Source organism: Peromyscus eremicus, chromosome 4 (assembly GCF_949786415.1).
Source record: "Peromyscus eremicus chromosome 4, PerEre_H2_v1, whole genome shotgun sequence".
Taxonomy (NCBI): Eukaryota; Metazoa; Chordata; class Mammalia; order Rodentia; family Cricetidae; genus Peromyscus; species Peromyscus eremicus.
In genome coordinates this window covers 3727237-3748036 of record NC_081419.1, presented here as the reverse complement: position 1 = coordinate 3748036, position 20800 = coordinate 3727237, and the positions used below count along the sequence as shown (strand labels likewise).

The window sequence follows — 20800 nt, the reverse complement described above, 5'->3', positions numbered from 1 at the left end:
CTTGTGCAGGTTAGACAATTGCTCTACACTGAGCTATGTCCCCGACACTGCATTGTTCGTGGGACCCACAGAGATCAGAAGAGAGCAACAGATCACAGAACTAGAGTTGTAGGTGGTTATGAACCACCATGTGGGTGCTAGAAATTAAACTCAGGACCTCTGTAAGAGCAACACGTGTTCTTAACCGCTGAGCCATCTCTCCAGCCCATCTTTTTTTTTTTTTTTTGGTTTTTTGAGACAGGGTTTCTCTGTGTAGCTTTGCGCCTTTCCTGGAACTCACTTGGTAGTCCAGGCTGGCCTCGAACTCACAGAGATCCTCCTGACTCTGCCTCCCGAGTGCTGGGATTAAAGGCGTGCGCCACCACTGCCCGGCTCAGCCCATCATTTTTAATAAAAGATTTTTCACGTAATATTTATTTTGTACATGTATGTGCATGCACACCATGGTACATACATGGTGATCAGAGGGCAACTTGAAGAAGCTGGTGGTCACCTTCCACTATGTGGGTCTTGGGGAAGGAACTCAGGTCTTCAGGCTTGGTAGTAAGTGCTTTTACATTTGTGAATTGTCTAATGGGCCCTGTTCTATTTTCTGCTGCAAGCCGCAGAAAAATGTAATGGAATTCAGCTATCATACAAGCTACTACTTGGAAAGGTCAAGGACTGTTCTAAAGGTCAAGTCATGGCTTAAGAAGTCTTGGTGATATTTTAGCTATATATGCCGATTCCTGCAACGATTTCCTTGTATGCTGTGTGCTTCCAAGAACTCCTAACAGTGTATTTTATCTGAAATACCTATCAAGCATCTAAGGCCAAATGATCTCCCGAATTAAGGCAAATTAAGCTCAGACCCTCCTTTCTTACACAGCCTTAGTGGTATTTATACTAACATTATAGATATTAACCGATTTCAGCTCTCAGTTGACCTCCTCCTTTACAACTCCCCTTTTGGGTTGTAAAAGAAAGCCTGGTGGTCACTGCCTGAGGAAAACTCTTGTCTGCCTTTATGACCCTGTAAGAATTCAATCCTGGTGACCTTGCTTTAACGAGAGCACTGCTGTTACATGGGTATATAACTGTAAACCTCAGACTGAGGGAGGATTTTGACTGGAGAACTAGATGGAGAACTAGAAGAATGAGATGGAAAATGAGGAAGATCCAGATGGGGAAGAACAAGATGAGAAAGACCAAGATGGGGCAGAACTAAGATGAGAGAATTAAGACAGAACTTAAAAGGGACAGCAGATAAATGTAGAGAGAAATCAGGCAAGAAAGGAGCTAGGCATGAGAACAGAACTGAAGCTGCGTAGATAGGATTTTATCCCCAGGAATAAAGTAGATGGACCAAGAGCTCGGTGTTCTTAGATTCTTTTCCCGAAAATAACTTGTGCCATTGCTAGCTTCTCTTCTGGGCCCCTGGGAAGAAGATTATTAAGTCAGGCCTTTAATAATATTCAAGACCTGGTGCCCAACATGGGGCATGAACCCATGACCCTGAGATTAAGAGTCTCATGCTGTACCAACTGAACTAGCCGGACTCTTCCAAGTAGTAGCTTTTGTGACAGTAGCTGAATTCCATTACATTTTCCTGCGGCTTGCAGCAATTCTCTTCCAGTTTTAAAATTTCATTGTGTATGAGTATATAGATATATGTATATGTATATGGACACATGCATTGTAGACATTGGTAGACAACTTGTGGGAGACCATTCTTACTCCACCACTTGGGTCCTGGGGATTAAAATCAGGTTGTCAGGCTTGGTGGCAAGTGCCTTTACTGCTGAGCCATCTCACTGGTTCACTTTGTTGGTTTTTATCAGGGGGAGGCAGAAACAACTTTATCCTCTGACTCTTGCCATAGGCATGATCATTGTTCCTATGTTGATGTCAGAAGTCTGGCTTAGAAATAGAAGGGACTTGCTGTTAGCTTTCTGCTGGCTAGGGGCTTGATTCTTAGACTGCCTGACTCAGACCCAATGACAGAGACAAGCAACTGAAGTCCAAATTGGGAAGGAATCCCCCAATCAGTACCCCAGGCCTAAGGCAAAGGGAGACCAGCAGACTAGGCCTGATGGGAGACTTTATTCAGACAGCAGAGATGCCACTCATTCCCCACCATTCTTTTCGGGGCTTTGGAACAGGAACAGGATGTAGTGAGTAATCAAGGCTTCAGAAGACACAGCTTGACAGAATGCCCTGGAAGGGTAACTGTCCAGAAGAGGGGCTTCAGACCCAAACAATCCAGAATGATCCAAGATGACTGTTCCAGGCACACACGTTGCTCTCTGTGAATAGCTCACAACTCCTCACTGACCCGCCTGCTCTCTCCTGGGCTGGCCCTCAAGGCACAGACAGCAGTGACTATAAACATTATGATCAATGACCCTCTGAGTTCAAGGTTCAAAGAGAAGAAACAAAGGCAGTAGAAGGCAGTGTGTGCAGAGGCAAAGCAGGCCCTCAATGCAGCAGCTCAGCCTAGGCCAGGCCCTGGATATGTTTCGGGGGAGGACTGATGCCCAGCTCCTCCCGAAGGGCTGTCAGGGGCTGCTCCCATCGCCGCTCGTAGTAGAGATTGAGGACACATGGGGCCCTGCGCCCATTCTGAATTGCCCAAGGGATCAGCTCAGAGAACAGCACTTGCAGGTTCCTGTGGGACAGGAAGAAAGGACATAAGTCCCGAAGGGTACAGCATACTCTGTGCTCAGTCAACCCTCCCCCAGACCTAAGTAGATCTCAGTGAGGAAAGCTCCCATGCCCCATAGCACACACCCTGACTGCAATGGAGCTCAGATTTAAATACAGAGCTGTCCAACTCCAGAAAGAGCACCTTCATGTCGACACTGTTCATTTTGATCCAGCCCCTGGGCCCTAGCCTAAAGCCCTGGGGTTTAGGTTTGCTCATTGCCTGAGTTTCCTTTTCTGCCTCATTCTTCTCATCCTTGCTTCCTGGCAAGGCACCAGGCACCTGCATGCCCTTCCCCATTTCCTGGAGCTCCAGACCTTCTGGGGTCTCCTCCCACCCCCAGAAAACTTACTGAGCACGGAGGCGGATGGGTCCGAAGAGTGCTCCCAGGATGCACATGGGCAGGCCGGTCTGCACAGCCTCAAACCACTTTACCACAATCTCTCCTAGAGGTGAGGGAGGGGAAGTCAGCGATGTTGGAATGGCCCCCAGGGAGGCATGTTCTCCTTTTACACTTCTAGGGTTTGTTTGCTGGTGTCTAGTCCCATCCTGTGGGGCATTTAGCTAGAAGGGAGGGAAGGTCCAAAAGGGGAATCTTGGGGACAGCATGCAGATCTCAAAGGCCAGGCTGACAGTGGTCTGTGCAGGCTACAAGGAGTTGCTAAGGGTTTCAGGAACAGGGATCCTTGGTGTTCAGATGCGGAGACAAGGGCGGGGAGGCATGCAGGAATGAGGATGTACAGCAGGGATGCTACCAGGATACACATATAACGCAGACGACAGGGCAGGAACTGAGCTGGTTGGTCAAAAGAGGTCTGAATAGGGACCCTGCCCGGAAAACAGACCTGGTGGGTTACCTTGCCATTGCTCACTCAGTTGGCTCTCTGCCAGCACTCACCCAGCATATTGGTGGGCATCCCCAGGAGGGTGTGAAGCATGTCGTGCACCTCTCGGTATCTCTGGATCACATAGGCTAGTTCCTCATCGTCCACAAAACGGGTAGGTGCTCGAGTATCCGGGGAGACCCTCTGGCAAACATGACCCTTACTCAGACCCCTCCCCATCAGCCCCCAGGGCCCATCTGGCCTGCAGCTAGTTGATTTTCAGCCACTCCCACCAAACTCATACCCTATCTGAGAATTCTGTTTCCATCCACACCTGCCAACAGGGGAAGAGCCCCACGGAGCCTGCTCCAACTCACAATGCTGGCAGCCTGTGGAGTCTAGAGCCTTAGTGAGGAAAGGCGGAGTGAGTGGGTATGGACTTTACGTTTCATAAGACAGGAAGTTCTGGGATTGGTTGCATAAAATATGAACATACTAGGAGCTGGGGAGCATGGCTTGGTCAATAAAGTGATTGTTGTACAAGCATTCAGTCCACAGAAGCCACACGCTAGCTAGCTAGCCAGCTAAACTAACTAACTAAACTAACTAAATGGAAGGGTAGTTGCAGCACATGTGCCTGTAACCCCAGCACAAGGCAGAAACAAGAGGCAAGAGGCTAGGAGGTGACCTGGGACTTGGTGAGCTCCAAGTTGGAGCTGACTTGAAACCTAAGGTTGAGGAAGACACATGATGTCAACCTCTAGAATACACACACACACACACACACACACACACACACACACACACACAGAGAGAGAGAGAGATTTGTGCACACAAAATAAACACACTGTTGCTGAACTTAATGACTGATATGGAGCTGGGGCGGGGAGAAGCTCAGTGGGTAGGGCGAGGGCCTAGCATACCCTAGGTACTGCATAAAACCAGGCACTGTGGCACACAGCTGTCATCCCAACAGTTTCAAGGTAGAGGCAAAAGAATCAGGAGTCCAAGGACATCGTTAGCAACATAGAGAATCTGAAGCCACCCTAGGCTGTGAGCCTGTCCCAAAAATCAAAATAAGTAAATGCCCAAATGTTACTATTAAGCTAATTCTATCTGCTTCCTTCTTCTTCTTCTTCTTCTTCTTCTTCTTCTTCTTCTTCTTCTTCTTCTTCTTCTTCTTCTTCTTCTCCTCCTCCTCCTCCTCCTCCTCCTCCTCCTCCTCCTCCTCCTCCTCTTCTTCTTCTTCTTCTTATTATTATTATTATTATTATTCAAGGGGCCAGTAGGGAGCTTTAAATTCTCTATGTGGCCTGAGTTCAATTTGTACACCTGAGGATAGGGCTTGCTATTTCACTCACTGTTGTGACTCTGGTGCCTGTGCCAGGACCCAGATCAATAACTCCTTTTTCATTGTTTTGCAGAAAGTCTCTTGTTAGGTAGCCCTGGCTGACCTTGAACTCACGGCAGTTCTTCTGCGGCAGCCTCCCTAATGCTCGGGTTACAGGTGTGTACACTCCCAGGCACTTCTCTGAGCACAGGTAAGGAGGTGGATTATCTCACTTACTCAGCCCTGCTCCCGAGTCCGCATCAGTGCCTGAACACACAGGGTCGGCCTGGCCGGCCTGCTCCCAGCATGCCCACAGCTTACCCAGGAGCTGACGGACCTGAGATCTCTGTGGCTTCGGGGCAGCTCTGGCATAGTACTATGCTTGGTGTTAATCTGTGGTCTTGCTGGGTCTCAAGACCTTATGTTCTCTTGCTGTGTAAGGCTAAAGCAATTGTAGTAACAGCAGCTACTTTCACTGAGAGCCTACTATGTGCCAACTATATAGGACACCCTTTACATACACTGCCATATTTTTGCCCTTTCACTAATCGAGAAGGTAAACACTATGAGTAACTTCACAAATAGGTGAGAAAAATGTGGCTAGGAGGGTGGAGTGTGGGGCCCGAGATCACAAAGCTGAGATGGCTGAATTAACCTGGAACAGAGTCTGCTGCCTTTAAAGTCAGTAGCTCTGACATTCATCATCAATCAGCCACATTAGTGCCCTGAAGACGAAGGCTTTTTCCAGGAAGGATTTGTGTAGGGCTGTTGTGAAACTAGGAAGAGAGGCAGGGCATTACTTCTGTCCCTCTGACCATCAGCCTCAGCGCCGTGGTCTTATCTTGACCCTTCACCTACATCTCTGTAGGGCTCAAACTCTGTCCTAGAAGTGCTACATCTCTAGACTGCCACCACAGTAGAGAAGATGCTGGGTAAGGTGCCCAGGATGGCCCTAAGAGACCTCCTCCCTCCCTGGCAACAGGACTAAAGGCTGTGGAGAACGCAGAAGCTGTCCCTCCCACGGTGACACTTGGGACAGGTTCTCACTGATGAAATCACCTGCAGCCTGGTGAAACTAGGGCAGGCGACTGCCCTGCCAAGGCACAGGTGCTAGGAGAGGGCAAGAGGCAGGTCACCGTTTTGGAGCAATGCCTCTAATTAACTAATTAATTAATTAATTAAGAGACAGGGTTTCTCTGTGTAGCTCTGGCTGTCCTGGAACTCATTTTGTAGACCAGGCTGTCCTTGAACTCACAGAGATCCTTCTGCCTCTGCCTCCTGAGTGCTGGGATTAAAGGCGTGCACCACAGTCTGGCTCCTCCAATGACTTTTAATGGCTCCTGTTACAAAATGCAGTTTCTTTCCCATGCCCCAGCATAACTATCAGCCTACTGTTTTCCTTTCAAGCCTTTGAGTGTTTTGTTTATCTACGTACTTAGGCATACTGAGCTGTCTACTACTGCGTTATATCCCCAGACCTTCCATTGTTTTGTTTTGTCAATTTCTTCTTTTAATATACACATGGGTGTTTTTTATGGGTATGTGTCTATATACCAAATACGTGCCTTGTGCCTATAGAGGCCAGAAGAGAGTGTTAGACACCTTGGAACTGTAGTTACAAAAGGTTTTTAGCTGCCATGTGGGTGCTGGAGATTGAACCCTGATCCTCTGAAAGAGTAATAAGCATTTTTTTTTCCCCCTGAGACAGGGTTTCTCTGTGTAGCTTTGGTGCCTGTCCTGGATCTCACTCTGTAAACCAGCTGGCCTCGAACTCAGAGAGATCTGCCTGGCTCTGTCTCCCGAGTGCTGGGATTGAAGGCGTGCGCCACCACTGCCCAGCTGCAATAAGCATTCTTAACCACTGAGCCATCGCTCCAGCCCATTTGCCTGTTAAAGAGAGGGTCTTGCCATGTAAGTATGGCAGGGCTGGTTACTCTCTATGTAGCCAGGGTTGATCTTGAACTCAGTGGCAAACCTCCTGCTTCACTCCCTCAAGTACTAGGCTTGTAGGTACACATCATAGCATCGGACTTGATTTTCTTCCTTTTTTTAATGTGTGTGTGGTGTACATGTGCACATGCACATGTATGGCGTGTGTGTGGCCAGAGGCTGGTGTTGAGTGTTTTCCTCACTCCTCACCTTAGTTTTTGAGACAGGTCTCAAACTGAACCTGGACTGAACTGATTCAGGTCGGCTGGCTGGAAAGGAAGCTCTGGGATCAGCTATCCCTACCTCCAAAGCACAAGGGTTACAGGTATGAACTGCCAGCTCTGGTTTTGCACACGGGTGCTGAGGATCCAGACTCAGGTCCCCATAAGCAGCAAGCACTGTCCCAGCAGAGCTGTCGACCCAGGCTCTGCATCGTCCTTTTCAACTGTCCTTGAACTTGCTGATTCATCTACTTAGAGTGCTCTTCCCCAGAACTCCTCACAGCTGACCACGCCTCGTCTTCCAAGTCTCCCTGGAAAGGTCTCCCCTGACCACTCTACCGTGAGTGGCCTCCTCTACCCGCTCCAGAGACATCTTCTGCCCCATCGTGTTGCTCCCTCCAGAGCTCCCCAGCAGCAGGCGTTCGGCTATTTTCGTTCATTGTGTTCCGTGGTTGAGAACGATGTCTGGTGCATTCTAAATACTCAAGAAACACTCTGCCTCAAAAAAGGGGAGGGGCAGGGTCTCGTGTAGCCCAGGTTAGCCAAAAACTCACTACGCAGGTAAGGCTGGCCCTGAACTTCGGATCCTCTTCCTTCCACTCTACGCCAAGCTCATCAGTGCTGGGGACTGAACCCAGGGCTTTGTGGACAAACTCTACCAACTGAGCTATATTCCCCAGACCACTACATTTTCATCTGAATTTTTTAAACTACTTTATTAACTGCCTCTCTAATAAGAGCACAGGCTCCACAGGGACAGCGACCTGGCTTGCTACACCCCATCACACGGAATGATGGAAGGCAGATGCTGAGTGGTGAGTCCTTCAATAGCTGGGAACCCCCTTTCCTCCCAGCATCTGCCTTGCCAGGTGCTGGAGAGTACCACACTGGCCATCCTCTAGAGCGGCAGGAGAACACAGTGCAGTGGTTCAGAGAGTCCTCTTGGGTTGAACACTGCCCTGAGTGGTACTAGCTGTGCTCAGTGTCTGTGTCCTCATCTCTTGCAAGAGGAGGATGATAGAACATACTTGACAGGGTCCCTGGGAGGATCCAGCCAGATCATGTACCCAGCCAGGCAGCTGCCATGCAACAGGAGGTTAATCATCTCCGGCTGGTGCCAGCATTTGCGATGACATTCCCAGCCCGTTTGCCCATCCCATAGAAAAATGACTGAAAAGCGGTCCTGCCCGAGTTGGCGGCTCAGGCATCCTCCTGCCCGAGGCTATCATCCCCATGCCACTCCTCTGCCCTTGTTGGTAACTGCTAGATGCAAAGAGGCTGGAAACTCACATTCACATCCAGGAAGCGCAGGTACTCACGGCCCAGAGAGCCTTCAGGCAGGCTCTGGAGCTTGCTTAGGTCAAGGGTGGACAGTGAGATCCGGGGACGCTCTCTGAAAGACAGAATGCAGGAGGTGAGACTGAGAGTGTGTCAGCCACGGCTAGTGAGAGGGCCCCATAGAGGAAGGTGGGTGGGCAAAGGGCCACGGGACATCCACGTAGCCACAAGCCCAAATGGAGCAGTACTGGGGACCGTGGAGACAATCACAAACCAGGGCTGAGCTGGTGCCTTCAAAGTCGTGATCTAGTTAAAGAAGGGCCACAGCTGTGATAAGGGTACTCACAAGTGACACTGCGGGGAGGGGACAGTGAGAGCACATTTGGAGGAGTACAGCTAACACACTGAGAGCTTAATGCAAGTGGGGTCTTCAGGCTGACATTGGGCTAAGACAACATATTGCACACCCCAGGGGATCCAGACTACATACACATATGTGTGCTCTTGGTATTGAGCAGTGTCCAGGCAGTGTATCCACCCATGGTTCTCTGAAAGGCTCCTTACAGGGTGACACAGTGTGACTCTAGAAAGATCAGGAGCCCTGCCAAATGTCAAGGCAAAGTTGGACCTACTGTAGGATCTGGGCACCCTCTGGATCCTTCTTCATCTGGTCCCTGAGGAATTTCAGTGTGCAGTATCCTGTGGTCTCCCCTAGAACTGCAACCATGTCTGAAAGGACAGAAATGGGCGCAGATGGAGGAGGGGATCTTCTTGTTCTTGGAAACGTCTGTCTTTGTAGTACAGGCTGTCCTGGAACTCACTATGTAGACCAGGCTGGCCTCCAACACTCAGAGATCTTCCTGCCTCTGCCTCCCAAGTGCCAGATTAAAGGCAAGTGCTACCAGGACAGCTAGCTGTTTTTCTTAACATTACTAGTCTACTAGAATTTCTTAACATTACTAGTCTACTAATCAACAGAGTGCTGAATCACTTTCATAGCCCATTATCAAAACAGATTATCACGTTCCCACTGATTAGTACAGGCCAAGCTTGAGATCAAATGGTGATGAAGGGCTGATGTAACTAAGCTGGCAGAGTGCTTGCTTAGCACACTCAAAGCCCTGAGTTTGAGTCCCAGCACCACATAAACTGGGCATGGAGGCACATGCCTGTAATCCCAGCATTCACGGGGTGGGGAGGCAAGACAATCAGGAACTCAAAGCCATCCTAAGCTAAGTAGTGAGTTAGAGGCCAGCCTAGTCCACATGAGACCTCATTTCAACAAAATAACAATTTAAAAAAATGATGCTAGATTTGAGTCCAGGTATAGTCAGTAGATATGTGATCCTATATAAACAACTTTACATGTCTTCTTCCTCTCCCTCCCATCTTCTTTTCTATCTTTGACAAAGACTGGTTCTGTAACTCAAGCTGGTCTTGAACTGACTCAGCAAAGAAAATGCTGAAGACCACGGTCCTTGACCTTAACCAAGTTTACTACCTTGTGAGAACGTTATAATGTGGTGTGTACCTGCAAGTCATTCAGTCCAGTAAGTAATATGCTTGGATGGCAGACTCTCCCCAGAATTACAAAAAAGCAGACCTGTAGATTGCACGCTTCTTTCTCCTCTCCCCCTCTGCCCAACAGATTCGTTATAGTGACTTAGGCTAGAACCAGGCACCTGATTATCATAAACGTTCCTGGGAACTATGAGGTAGATGTAGCCAGGTTTGGGTGCCCGAGACTGCCTGACTCTGGCTACCCACAGGAAACCAAGGCTTTGACAGAGGTCATGACCGGCCCGCGCTTTCGAGGGGCGGGAGCAAATGGCTTTACCGTGGCGATAGGGGTTGTAGAGTGCCATTCCCGCCGAGCCTGCGGCCAGCAGCATCTTTTGCAGCGAGGTGGTGGGGATGTGGTCCGGGTACAGCAAGCGAGTGTCATGGCTCCTGGCCCTGAGGGGCACATCTGCGAGGCAGGAAAGGGGTACAACAGTAAAAAGAGCCCGGTTCCTCCAGTAGCCGCGGAGGCCCAGGTCGGAGATGCTCACCTACAGCTAGCCGCAGACTGCGCAGGAGATTGGGGCTAGGGCGCAGGGAGCGAAGCAGCAGGGTGCGAAGCAGCAGGGTCACCATGGCAGCAGATGTCCGCGGTGGGTGGGCGGGGCTCCGCTGGCACGACGGAGGCCGGAAAAGTCAAAAGACTCCATGGGGACTGCACTCACTATGGCATTTTGTTCGAAAATGTACTATGGACAGGGGGATGAAAAAGAAAGCCACAGGATCTGTCTGCCACTGATCAACACTTCCGCTGTGAGCCAGGCCTTATTGATAGCGCATGCTTGTCAACCCAGCACTTGAAAGCTGGAAGCCAGAGGATCAGTTAAAGGTCCTTCTTAGCTATTTAGTAAGTTCGAAGCCAGCCTGGGTTTCTTGAGACCCTGTCTCAAAAACAAAGCCCTGAATTACACCTGTCACCCCAGCATTTGGGAAGTAGAGACTGGAAAATCAGGAATTTTCGGCAACATAGCAAGTTCGAGAGCAGCTTGGGATATATGAGAAATAAGCAAAAAACTCCTGAAAGGGATCCGCGAAAGAACATAACCGAGAGCTATTCTGTTCAACATTCGGCCCTATTTCCTTCTCCACCGCATGTTTCCCTCCGGAGGACAATGAGGTGAGAACCGCTTCCGGCTGAGGAAACATGGCCGCGACCTACAGTAGGGAACACATTTGGGACAGGACCATACGGCACTTCCGTTTGCATCCCAGCCTCTGGATGGTGTGGCACTGTTGAGTTCCAGCCATGGGGTCTTCGGGCCTGGCTCGACTGCAGGGGCTCTTCGCGGTCTACAAACCTCCGGGGCTGAAATGGCTGCACTTGCGGGAGACCGTGGAGCTGCAGCTGCTTAAAGGTGAGTGCTTCGACGCGGACCCACTGTTCTGCGTTAGTTCCATCCCGAGGCCCGCGTTGATGCGGATTCTTCCTACAGAATAAACACAAGACACAATGTGACACATTTGCCTGGTTATAGCCATTTCCTGGTTTTCTCTTGGATACTTTTCGTTACTACCCACTCTCCGCTGTTTTCTCTTAGAGAAACGCATCCATACTGTTGATTTTCGCACGTTTACTATTATAGAGTTAGAATTTGAAACATTTTTTTCTTGGCTTTTTGAGACAGGTTTTCGAGTAATTAATTAATCTGGCATTGAAATCAGCAAGGACTTAAGAATTCTGACGCTGCTATCTCCACCTGCCAAGTGCTGGGATCACAAGCATGCACCACCACACTGAGCTTCAAACCCCATTTTTTTCCTTCCTCTTTTTTCCTTTCGTTTTTTAAACAACTCACATGTAGCCTCAAATTTGCTATGTAAAGTGAGGAAGACCTTGAACTTTTGATCCTCCTGCCCTCACTTCCCATTACATCAGTGTACCATCACCTCTGTTTATGAGTGCAGGGGATGGAACCCAGGGCATCTTGCATGTTGTGCAAATATTCCATCCAGTGAGATACATTTCCGCATTTCCAGCTCAGTCTTTCTTAAGGGCTCTTGTTGTGTTTTTGTTTGTTTGTTTTTTGCTTGAGACAGGGTTTCTCTGTGTAGCCCTGGCTGTCCTGGAACTTGCTCTGCAGAGGCAGGCTGGCCTCCCTGCCACCCATGTCCAGATGCTGCTGCTCCTCCTCCTCCTCTTCCTCTTCTTCTTCATTTATTTTTAAAAATAATTTCTTTATTTTTATTGTATACGCATCAGTGTTTTGCGTGCATGTATGTCCATGTGAGGGTGTCAGATTCCCTGAAGCTGGAGGTACAGACAGTTGTGAACTGCCATGTGGGTGCTGGGAATTGAACCTGGGTCCTCTTGAAGAGCAGCCAGTGCTCTTAACCACTGAGCCATCTCTCCAGCCCTAATGCCCAGCTTCTTAAGGACTCTCATTCTATTCTCTACGTTATGCAAATCTATCCTCTACATTATCATAGGCCTACTCCTTCTCCCAGGTGTTGGGACAGTTTTGACAATGTGTTCTTTTGTGTTTAGGTCTCAATGCATCAGCGAAGCCTCCTGCTCCGGAACAGCGAGTTCGCTTCTTGCTAGGCCCTGCGGAAGGCAGTGAAGAGAAGAAGTTGACTCTCACAGCCACCAGCGTACCCACCCTCACTACCCACAGACTTGGTAAGGCAGAGCCAGGCACAATACTGACCGTTAGGGGAAATCCCTGGCCTGAGTTAGGTTTCTAGCCCAGGGACTGACAAACTTCCTTAGGAGGGGAGGATTTTAAACATTTTAAGCCTTATAGGCCATGTGGTTTCCTCGCACTGCTCCGCTTTGCCAGTGTAGTGCAGTGGAGATAGTAGGGAAAGGAGGGAGGGAGCCTTCTTATTTATGTTCCAGGTAAGACTGAAGTGTAAGCCACTGTGGAACGCAGTTGTGCACACCTGGAGTCCTGTCTGCTAGGGAGGCTGAAGGAGAAGGATCACTTAAGCTCAGGAGTTCCCTGCCAACCTGGGCAACACAGTGAGACCCTGTCTCAGAACAAAGTAGACTTGATGATTTGTGTGGGCTGTGGTGTGTTGACTCTTGACTATTCTAGAACTCTGGATGGAAACAGAACTTCAGGTATTATTAATTAATACCTACTCTGTACACACCGTGTTACCTTTCTCCTTACCACAATTCTGTGAGGTAGGTCCTTTTTAAAAAAAGTATTATGTGTATGTATGTGTGCATGTGCATGGATGCCAAGGCATGGATGTGGAGCTCAGAGGGCGTCTTCCGAGAGTCAGTTCTCTCAGTCCACCATGTGGGATTACCAGGCTTTGCAGCAAGCCCACTGGGCCTCCTCACCAGCCCTTGCTTTTGTGTTTTGACACAGAGCCTCTTGTAGTCCAGGCTGGTCTTGAACTCACTATATAGTTGAGTATGACCTTGAAGTCCTGATCCTGATCTTTTCCATCTGCCTCCCAAGTGCAGGGACACTTGGGAGTGTCCCTTAAGCTGTATTCAGCCTTTCCGTGGTTGAGAGACTGTCTCTGGGGCCATAGGGCAGTACTGTAGGCAGAGAGCCCTAGTCCCACCTTAGGGAGCCCACAGTCTCAGTGGGAGAATGGCCAGGCTTTCTGTCAGCAGATGCTGTGTGGAGAGCCCCACAGTCTGGATCCCCAGCGTAATGTCTGGTCTTGGAGCCTCTTAAGGGGAGAAAGATGATAGAGCAGAGTAAGGAGACTCTTGGGTTGCCCTTTCTCTGGACCAGGGAACTGGGGAAATAGTCCTGGTCCCAGCTTCCATGGAGGCGGAGGCTGAGAGTCATAATTTGACCCCCAACAGGTCTGATGTTCTAGGAATGAGGGCCTCATGCCAAAGCCATCCCCAGGGCTCATTAGTTGAGAAAATGAACTGGCTTTTTCTTTGCAGTACGTGGCCCAGCATTCACCAGCCTGAAGATTGGTGTTGGACATCGCTTGGATGCCCAGGCTTCTGGCGTTCTTGGTGAGAGATGGGCTCAGCCTGGGGCTGTGGGGCTGTGGGCGTGGGGAAGCGTCAGAAGGGTCAGGAGCGCAGCCCACATATTACCTGCCTTTCCTTTCTCACCACTGCTGTCTCCCGTGAGTCCGTATGTCTCATCAGCTGGGAGGATGATTTGTGAACAGCAGGTCCCACCTCCGTCAGGGGTACATGGCATGTGATTCAGGATGGCATGTGGTTCACGGCCTTTTGGGGACATTGATTTACCAAACCTGTGACAGACGCTGTGTGATGTTAGGAGTGAAGAGACCGAGACTGGAGCTGAGGTGACCTGGCCTGGCCAGTAAATGCTCATGTCCCCAGAGGAGCCACCATCAAGTGAGGGTGCAGCCTAGGCATGTGACTCTGTCTCCTCTGGCTAGGGTCTGGATATTGCTGGAGATGGATACAAAGCCCCGAGTCACAAGCCATCTGTGGCCTCAGGGTCATGTGGTAGCCGTGCTTTCCAGCCTCCACAGTCTTGGTTCCCTCATCTTTCTTCCTGAGGTACAGGCAGTCAGACATGATCTCATATCCCCTCCCTGTCCCCCTCTCTAACAGTGAATGGAAAGCCATTCATTTCCTTAGACAGAGGGATAAACAGATCAGGGAATAGGCAGGAAGTGGCCCCATGGGCCACTGTTCTAGGTCTTTCCTTTGTACCCTTAGCTTCCTGTGCATTGCCTCTCTCAATCTGTGTGGTATCCACAGGCCTGAGCACCTTTGTCTGTTGTACTGATGCAGAGCTTGAGGGCTGAAGACGTTAAAGGTTAGGGTCAGAAGACCCAGATACTCACTTTTGCTTTCTGCGACAGTGAGCCTAGGCTGGCTTCCAGCTTGCTCTGAATAACCTTGAACTTTTGATCCTCTTGAGCACTGGGATTATAGGCATGTGTCACCTTGACTCAGGGTTTATTTTATTTTTAAAATGTATGTATTTGTGTATTTATTTGAGACAGTGGCTGAATACTTGCAAGGCAGGCCTGGAACTCAAGACTCTCCAACCTCAGCCTCCCAAGGGCTGCAATTACAGGTGTGGGCCACCCCTCCCACCTCAAATGTAATTGCAGTTTGGTGGAGCTGGGACAGTGGTCTTCTGCTTTGGGGGTGTTTCAGAGCCCCTTGGGAGCTTCCTCAGGCACTCAGGCCCATTTCCTACCATGAGGCAGATTCCATCCTTGCCTGAGCCCTGGAGATCAGTGTTGAGATCTGCTCAGAGAGGCTTCTAACCTGGGTGTCAGAGCTCTCCATGTCCCCTTCTGGCTGCAGCAGCAAGAGGAGGGAGAGTGTTTTGGTGGCAGGGAGCAGCAAGGGTAGTCCCAGGGAAGAGGAGGGTCTGAGAGGGGTCTGGCTGCCTTTCAGTGCTCGCCGTGGGACATGGATGCAGACTCCTCACTGACATGTATGATGCTCACCTCACCAAGGTATGGTGGTCCAAAAATATGGGGACAGCCTGTTTATCCCTTGGTTCTTTCCCAGGGGTCACTGACAGGGAAGACCCAGGCTACCAGCAAGCATTTTCTGTCATCTTGTGACTAGGAAAGACTAGTGATATAGCATTACCCAGCCTTGTACTCTGACCACAGCCATGAACTGTGTGTGGATCCCTTCGTGGAAGCCCCACCCCACTTACCTGCTCGCCCATTTTCCAGGTGAGTAGATTGAGGCTTAGGAAGAAGGTGCCTAGCCAGGGTCACAAACTCCTTAAAGCCTTAGGAGCTGAAATTTGAGCTTGGATCTGTCCCACACCATAGTCCAAGCCCAGCACTGTTCTGTTCTCATGCAAGGCTGAGATGTGGATGTCACCGGCCCATCCTCGGGCTTCCCCCAGGGCCTGATGGGGCCATAGACTGTGGTACTGTGAAGGGGACACTTTAGGTCTATGTCTTCAGTGCTCAACAGCACAGAATATGGGACCAAAAGGCTCCAGTTCATAATCCTGATTCAGGGCTGTGGTGAGACACTTGCCTAATATGCACAACAAGGTTCTCCATACCCAGCAGTTAAAAAAAAAAAAAAAGGACAGCAATCCATCTTTTACCCCTCTGCCAGCCACAGGTCACCTGTCCTTGGTGGAGCATCTTTGTGCCTCAGTTTCCTCAAGTGGTGGGAAATGTAGAGAACTTTCCCTGAGACAGTTACTTTGAGGATTAACGTGACTGCGTGTGAAGCCTTGGCTCAGTCCCTGGCACAGAGTACAAGCTGAGTCAATATCACTGTCACCACCATCTGTTATCACCCGGGAAGAGGCAGTTGTCTGTACAGAGTTCGAGGAAGGAGAATTCTGTGAGCAGCAGCGAGCACTGGCCTTGACATGGGCATTGAAACTTAGCCCATGCAGAGGCTGGGCAGAGGCTGGCAGGACATACGTGGCGTTACACTCTGCTCGGTTTGGCTGGGTGGCTGCAGGTGGGTGGAGACCAGTGCTGGCACCCTGTCCAGGTCACTGGGAACCGGGCCCACAGCCTCCCCCAGGGCAGGAAGGCAGCAGGAATGCTGTGTATGGAGCCCCACGCGGCCCCACCCAGCATCAGGCTGGCACTTCCTTAGCGCCGGAGCTTAGAATGGGGACTTCCCTGCCCTGTCCCCACAGGATTACACAGTGCGTGGCCTCCTAGGCAGAGCTACAGACAACTTCTGTGAAGATGGGCGGCTGATAGAGAAGACCACATACGGTGAGATCCAGAGGTGGGGCAGGAGAGGTGGCTGCCTCAGCCTCCCTTTTTCTTCCTGTCCCCTGGATTCCTGACCTTTCCAGATCACATTGGTGTCTGTCTGGTTCTGGCACACTAAGCTCAGGCTGCAGCTTTGTGCTCACTCCCTGTCTCCCAGAGTGCCCTGGACCTGCTTTCTCACCTGATTCCAGTGTTCCCTCCCCCGCCTCAGTCTTGCGTTAGATGCGCTCTCAGAATGGAAACCAACTAATGATTGTTGTTGATCTGGCTTTTCACGGTCCTCATGTGGGATGGACTGTGAAGTTCATCGAATGGCCACACAAGTTGCACAAGGTCAAGGATCTGTTAAGTGTAGGTGTGTGGATGAAGGATGGATGGATAGGGATGGATGGTTTCTCACTAGCCCTATGTTCCAAGACCTGCCCTGGGGCCTCATGTGTTCATTTGACAACTGATAGTTCTGGGCATCAGCAATCAACCAGGCACTGGAGGACACATGGTGGATCAGATGGCCCAGTAGCGATGAACTTGGCTTCACATACCCCTTTGGTAGCAGGTTGAGGATATGTGGTACAGCAAAGCTGTGCTTGTACATTCAGTGTGTGTCAGCATCCCAAACACCTAGAAACAGTGAGCACGTTGGTGCTTCTGGGTGGTGTAACAAGCTTTCTCAAGTGTAGTCAGACTTTCTTCCGTGGGACCACCAGCTCCCCAGTAATGACACAGAGACTTAATATTGATCATGAAAGCTTGGCCTTAGCTTAGGGTTTTTTCCAGGTCGCTATTATAACTTAAATTAACCTGTCTCTATTAATGTACATTCTGCCATGTGGCTCGTTTACCTCTGTTCTGTACCATATGTCCGACTTCAGAGTCTCTGGCGAGATCCTTGCACCTAGATTCTTCCTTCTCTTCCTCTTTCTCCCTGGAAATCCCGCCTAACCTCTCCTGCCTAGCTATTGGCCATTCAGCTCCTTATTAAACCAATCAGAAGTCACCTTAAGCAGAGGCACATCTTCATAGTGTACACAAATATTCTGAAACAGGGTGGGACAAAGCCAGAATCTGGGAGAGAGGGAGAGGCTCATCTAGAATATTTTTCTGAGACAGGGTCTTGCTGTATACCCCAGGCTGGCCTCAAACACATGGCGGTCTTCCTATGTCAGCCTCTGAGTGCTGGAATTACACATGGGATCCATCATGCCTGGCATGCTTACCTAACTTTTTTAGTTGATTTATTTGTGTGTGTGTGTTTAAGAGAGTGAGGCAGGGCACACAAATGGAGATTCCAGGACAGCTCTCCAGATTTGTTTCTCTCCTTCTACCATGGATTCCAAACTCAGCAGGGGCAGACGACAACTTCTAGTTGTAAGGGAATAAAATAGGGAGCAAAGACTGACCAGTTTGAGCCTCTTCACCCTCCGTCGGGCTGAGTTCCCACCAGACTGCCAGTTCTGTGCAGCAAGCACTTCTGCCCACTGACCCATCCTGCCAGCCCTAAATTAATCTTTTTTTTTTTTTTTTTTTTGAAACTGTAACCTGACTGGCCTTGAACTCACAGAGCTCCACCTCCCTCTGCCTTTGGCTCTGGAATGCTGGTATTATATGCACCAGTATCATGCCCCATCTAACCTAAAAATTTTAAGGAGAGTCAGGTATGGTGGCTCACACCTTTAATCCCAGCACCCAGAAGGTAGGGGCAGCAGGAGCTCTGTGAGTTTGAAGCCAGCCTGGTCTACATAGCAAGTTCTAGGACAGCCAGAGCTGCACAGTGGGACCTTGTCTCAAAAAAGCTAAAATAATAATAATAATAACAACAACTTTTTGTTTGTTTTTTTGAAACAGGGTTTCTCTGTGTAGCCCTGGCTGTACTGGAACTTGCTCTGTAGACCAGGCTGGCCTTGAACTCAGAGATCCACCTGTCTCTGACTCCTGAGTGTTGGAATTAAAGCCATGGGCCACTACCACCAGGCTAATAATAATAACTTTCATATATATATAAATTTTATTTTTATTTTGTGTTTATTGGTGTTTTGCCTGCATGTCTGTCTGTGCGATGGTGTCAGAAACCCTGAAACTAGAGTTACAGACAGATGTGAGCTGCCATGTGGGGGCTGGAAATTGAACCTGGGCCCTTTCAACCACTGAGCCATTTCTTCAGTTCCAATAATAACTTTTAAAAGGAGATTCATGCATCTTTTTTTTTTTTTTCTTACAATGTACTGAGGACCAGACTCAGGACTTTGTGCTTGCTCTACCGTTAAGCAAAATCCCTAACTCTTTGTCTCTCAGTTATATGATTAAGAAGCAGAGTAAAAGTCAAAGTGCATTGGTATTGGGAAAGACCCAGGTGCAAAGTGACCAAGAAGAAGAACCTAGAACTCGGGGTGGGGGGTGGGGGGGGAGGGGGATGGGGGGTGGAAGAGGAAAAAGCTAGGAGAATGGGGGGAGGGGCTTCCTGGAAGAGGAAGAAGCTAGGAGAATGGGGGGAGGGTCTTTCTGGAAGAGGAAGAAGCTAGGAGAATGGGGGAGGGGCTTCCTGGAAGAGGAGGCACTGGGTTGGGCTTGCCAGAGGGCAGGGAGACAGTAGCACATCATCGGTTCTAGGTAGCATGGCAGTTCAGTGCAGTCAGATAGGTTGGAGACAGCAGTTGATGGGGCTTCAGTCCTGCACTGTTCCCAAATTCTGGCATTGCATAGAGGTTGGCATGTGCCACCACTGTGCCCCTTGGTCTCAGCTCCTGGTAGTTGGTGAAAATCCAAGGCTTAGGTACTCAGCCCTCAGTAGGTCCTGGGGCAGAGCTGCTCTTCCCTCGGGCTTCCTGCTTCTGCTTCTGACCAGGTGGTGCCTCCTGTGGTCACTAGCATTGACAGCCCTAGACTAGGGGGGCACGTCACATTGTGTTTGACCTTCATTCCTGAGGAAACTACACACAACTGTGAATCTTGTTGAGCAGAGAATCTAGTTTCCATCAACTTAAAAATAATTTGCCGTGTATGTGTATGTTCCTGGGTACATGCACCACATGTATGCAGGAAACTGTCGAGATCAGAAGCATCGACTCCTCTGGAACTGTAGTTACAGGTGGTTATGAGCCATTGTGTGGGGACTAGGACAGAATCCAGGTCCTCTGTAAGAGCAGTGAGTACGCTCAACCACTGAGCCATCTTAGCCCCACCCTCAACCTTTCTTTTCCTTTGGTTTTTTGAGACAGGGTTTCTCTGTGTAGCTTTGCGCCTTTCCTGGGACTCACTTGGTAGTCCAGGCTGGCCTCGAACTCAGAGATCCACCTGCCTCTGCCTCCCAAGTGCTGGGGTTAAAGGTGCGAGCCACCACACCTGGCTGAGACATTTTATCTTTTGAGACAGAGTCTTAACTTAGTTCTGGCTGGCCTAAAACTCACTGTGTAGACCAGGCTGGCCTCTAATTCAGATCTGCCTGCACTCCCACCACAACTGGCAACTTTTTATGTGTTTGTTTATTGAGATAGAGAGTCTCATTAATGTAGCCCTCGTTGGCACAGAATTTGTTATGTAAAGCAGGCTGGCCTCAAAATCACAGATTCGTCTGCCAGCTTCTGCTTCCTGAGTGCTGGGATTAAAGACACATCACCACGTTCAGCCTTATTTGGTTGATTATTTTTATTGTTACAACATTTTGCTATGTAGCCCAGGCTGGCCTCCCAACTCATTATCATCCTGCCTTAGATTCTCAGGTACCTGGGATACACCACTTGCCCAGTGCTATTAAGCCCTTTCTGAAGGGCTGTAAACAGACCCAACCTCCTATAACACCCCCGCCGCCCATCCCCGTTGGATGCTCTGGCCATTTTCAAATGGGCTGCTTTGGGGTAGAAGGCACTTGCCCAGGCTGTCCTCTGTGGCCATCTGTAGACTGACACTCCCCTGTGCTGTGCCTCTTCCAGACCATGTGACCAGAGAACTGCTGGACCGTATCCTGGCTATAATCCAAGGCTCCCACCAAAAGGCACTGGTGATGTAAGTAGATCCCAGATTCCCTCTGCCCTGCTAAGTGCAGGTGATTTAAAGGGGGAGGAACCTGGGTCCACACCAGTGAGGCACAGGACCGGGGGATGGAGTCATCTAGTTGCTGAGAGCTTGGCTGAGAGCCCCCCAACAGGCTGCCTGGGACTCCTGACTCTCCCGGGCATCAGCCCCATGGCTTCCAGGACAGTGTAGCCAGCTGCCTGTAGATGGGACAGGAAAAGCCCCTGTCTTACAGACCTGTCCCCGAACATCATGTTCCAGGTGAGCACAGGAACACGACAGGGACAGCCTGCTGAGATGACAGGAACTGCCTCAGGGAACATGCTCAGAGGATAAGCCGGAG

The 20800-nt window shown here is 49.8% G+C and overlaps 2 protein-coding genes across 2 annotated transcripts in view; one reads left to right on the top strand and one right to left on the bottom strand.

Annotated features, from left to right (window-relative positions):
• Positions 1-2063: 2063 nt before the first annotated feature.
• Coq4 (coenzyme Q4) lies at positions 2064-10674 on the bottom strand. Its single transcript, XM_059259934.1, has 7 exons — positions 10317-10674; positions 10103-10234; positions 8898-8994; positions 8278-8380; positions 3582-3711; positions 3036-3129; positions 2064-2647 (listed from the first exon to the last, which is right to left on the bottom strand). Exons 1-7 carry the CDS (start codon positions 10399-10401, stop codon positions 2476-2478), a joined length of 813 nt encoding a protein of 270 aa, XP_059115917.1. The 5' UTR covers positions 10402-10674; the 3' UTR covers positions 2064-2475.
• Positions 10491-20800, top strand: part of Trub2 (TruB pseudouridine synthase family member 2) — a 13225-nt gene continuing 2915 nt past the window's right edge. Inside the window, exons 1-6 of the mRNA XM_059259936.1 lie at positions 10491-11180; positions 12311-12445; positions 13685-13759; positions 15137-15198; positions 16368-16449; positions 20376-20448. Coding sequence (XP_059115919.1) covers positions 11072-11180; positions 12311-12445; positions 13685-13759; positions 15137-15198; positions 16368-16449; positions 20376-20448 — 536 coding nt within the window. The 5' untranslated portion in view covers positions 10491-11071. The remainder of the gene's footprint in view (positions 11181-12310; positions 12446-13684; positions 13760-15136; positions 15199-16367; positions 16450-20375; positions 20449-20800) is intronic.

Coding starts and splice junctions, on each gene's coding strand:
- Coq4 (XM_059259934.1), bottom strand. CDS start 10,401: ATGGTGACCCTGCTGCTTCGCACCCTGCTGCTTCGCTCCCTGCGCCCT. Junction 8,381..8,897: donor GAGGGTGCCCAGATCCTACA/GTAGGTCCAACT, acceptor TCTGTCTTTCAG/AGAGCGTCCCCGGATCTCAC. Junction 3,712..8,277: donor TGCGCTTCCTGGATGTGAAT/GTGAGTTTCCAG, acceptor CATGTTTGCCAG/AGGGTCTCCCCGGATACTCG.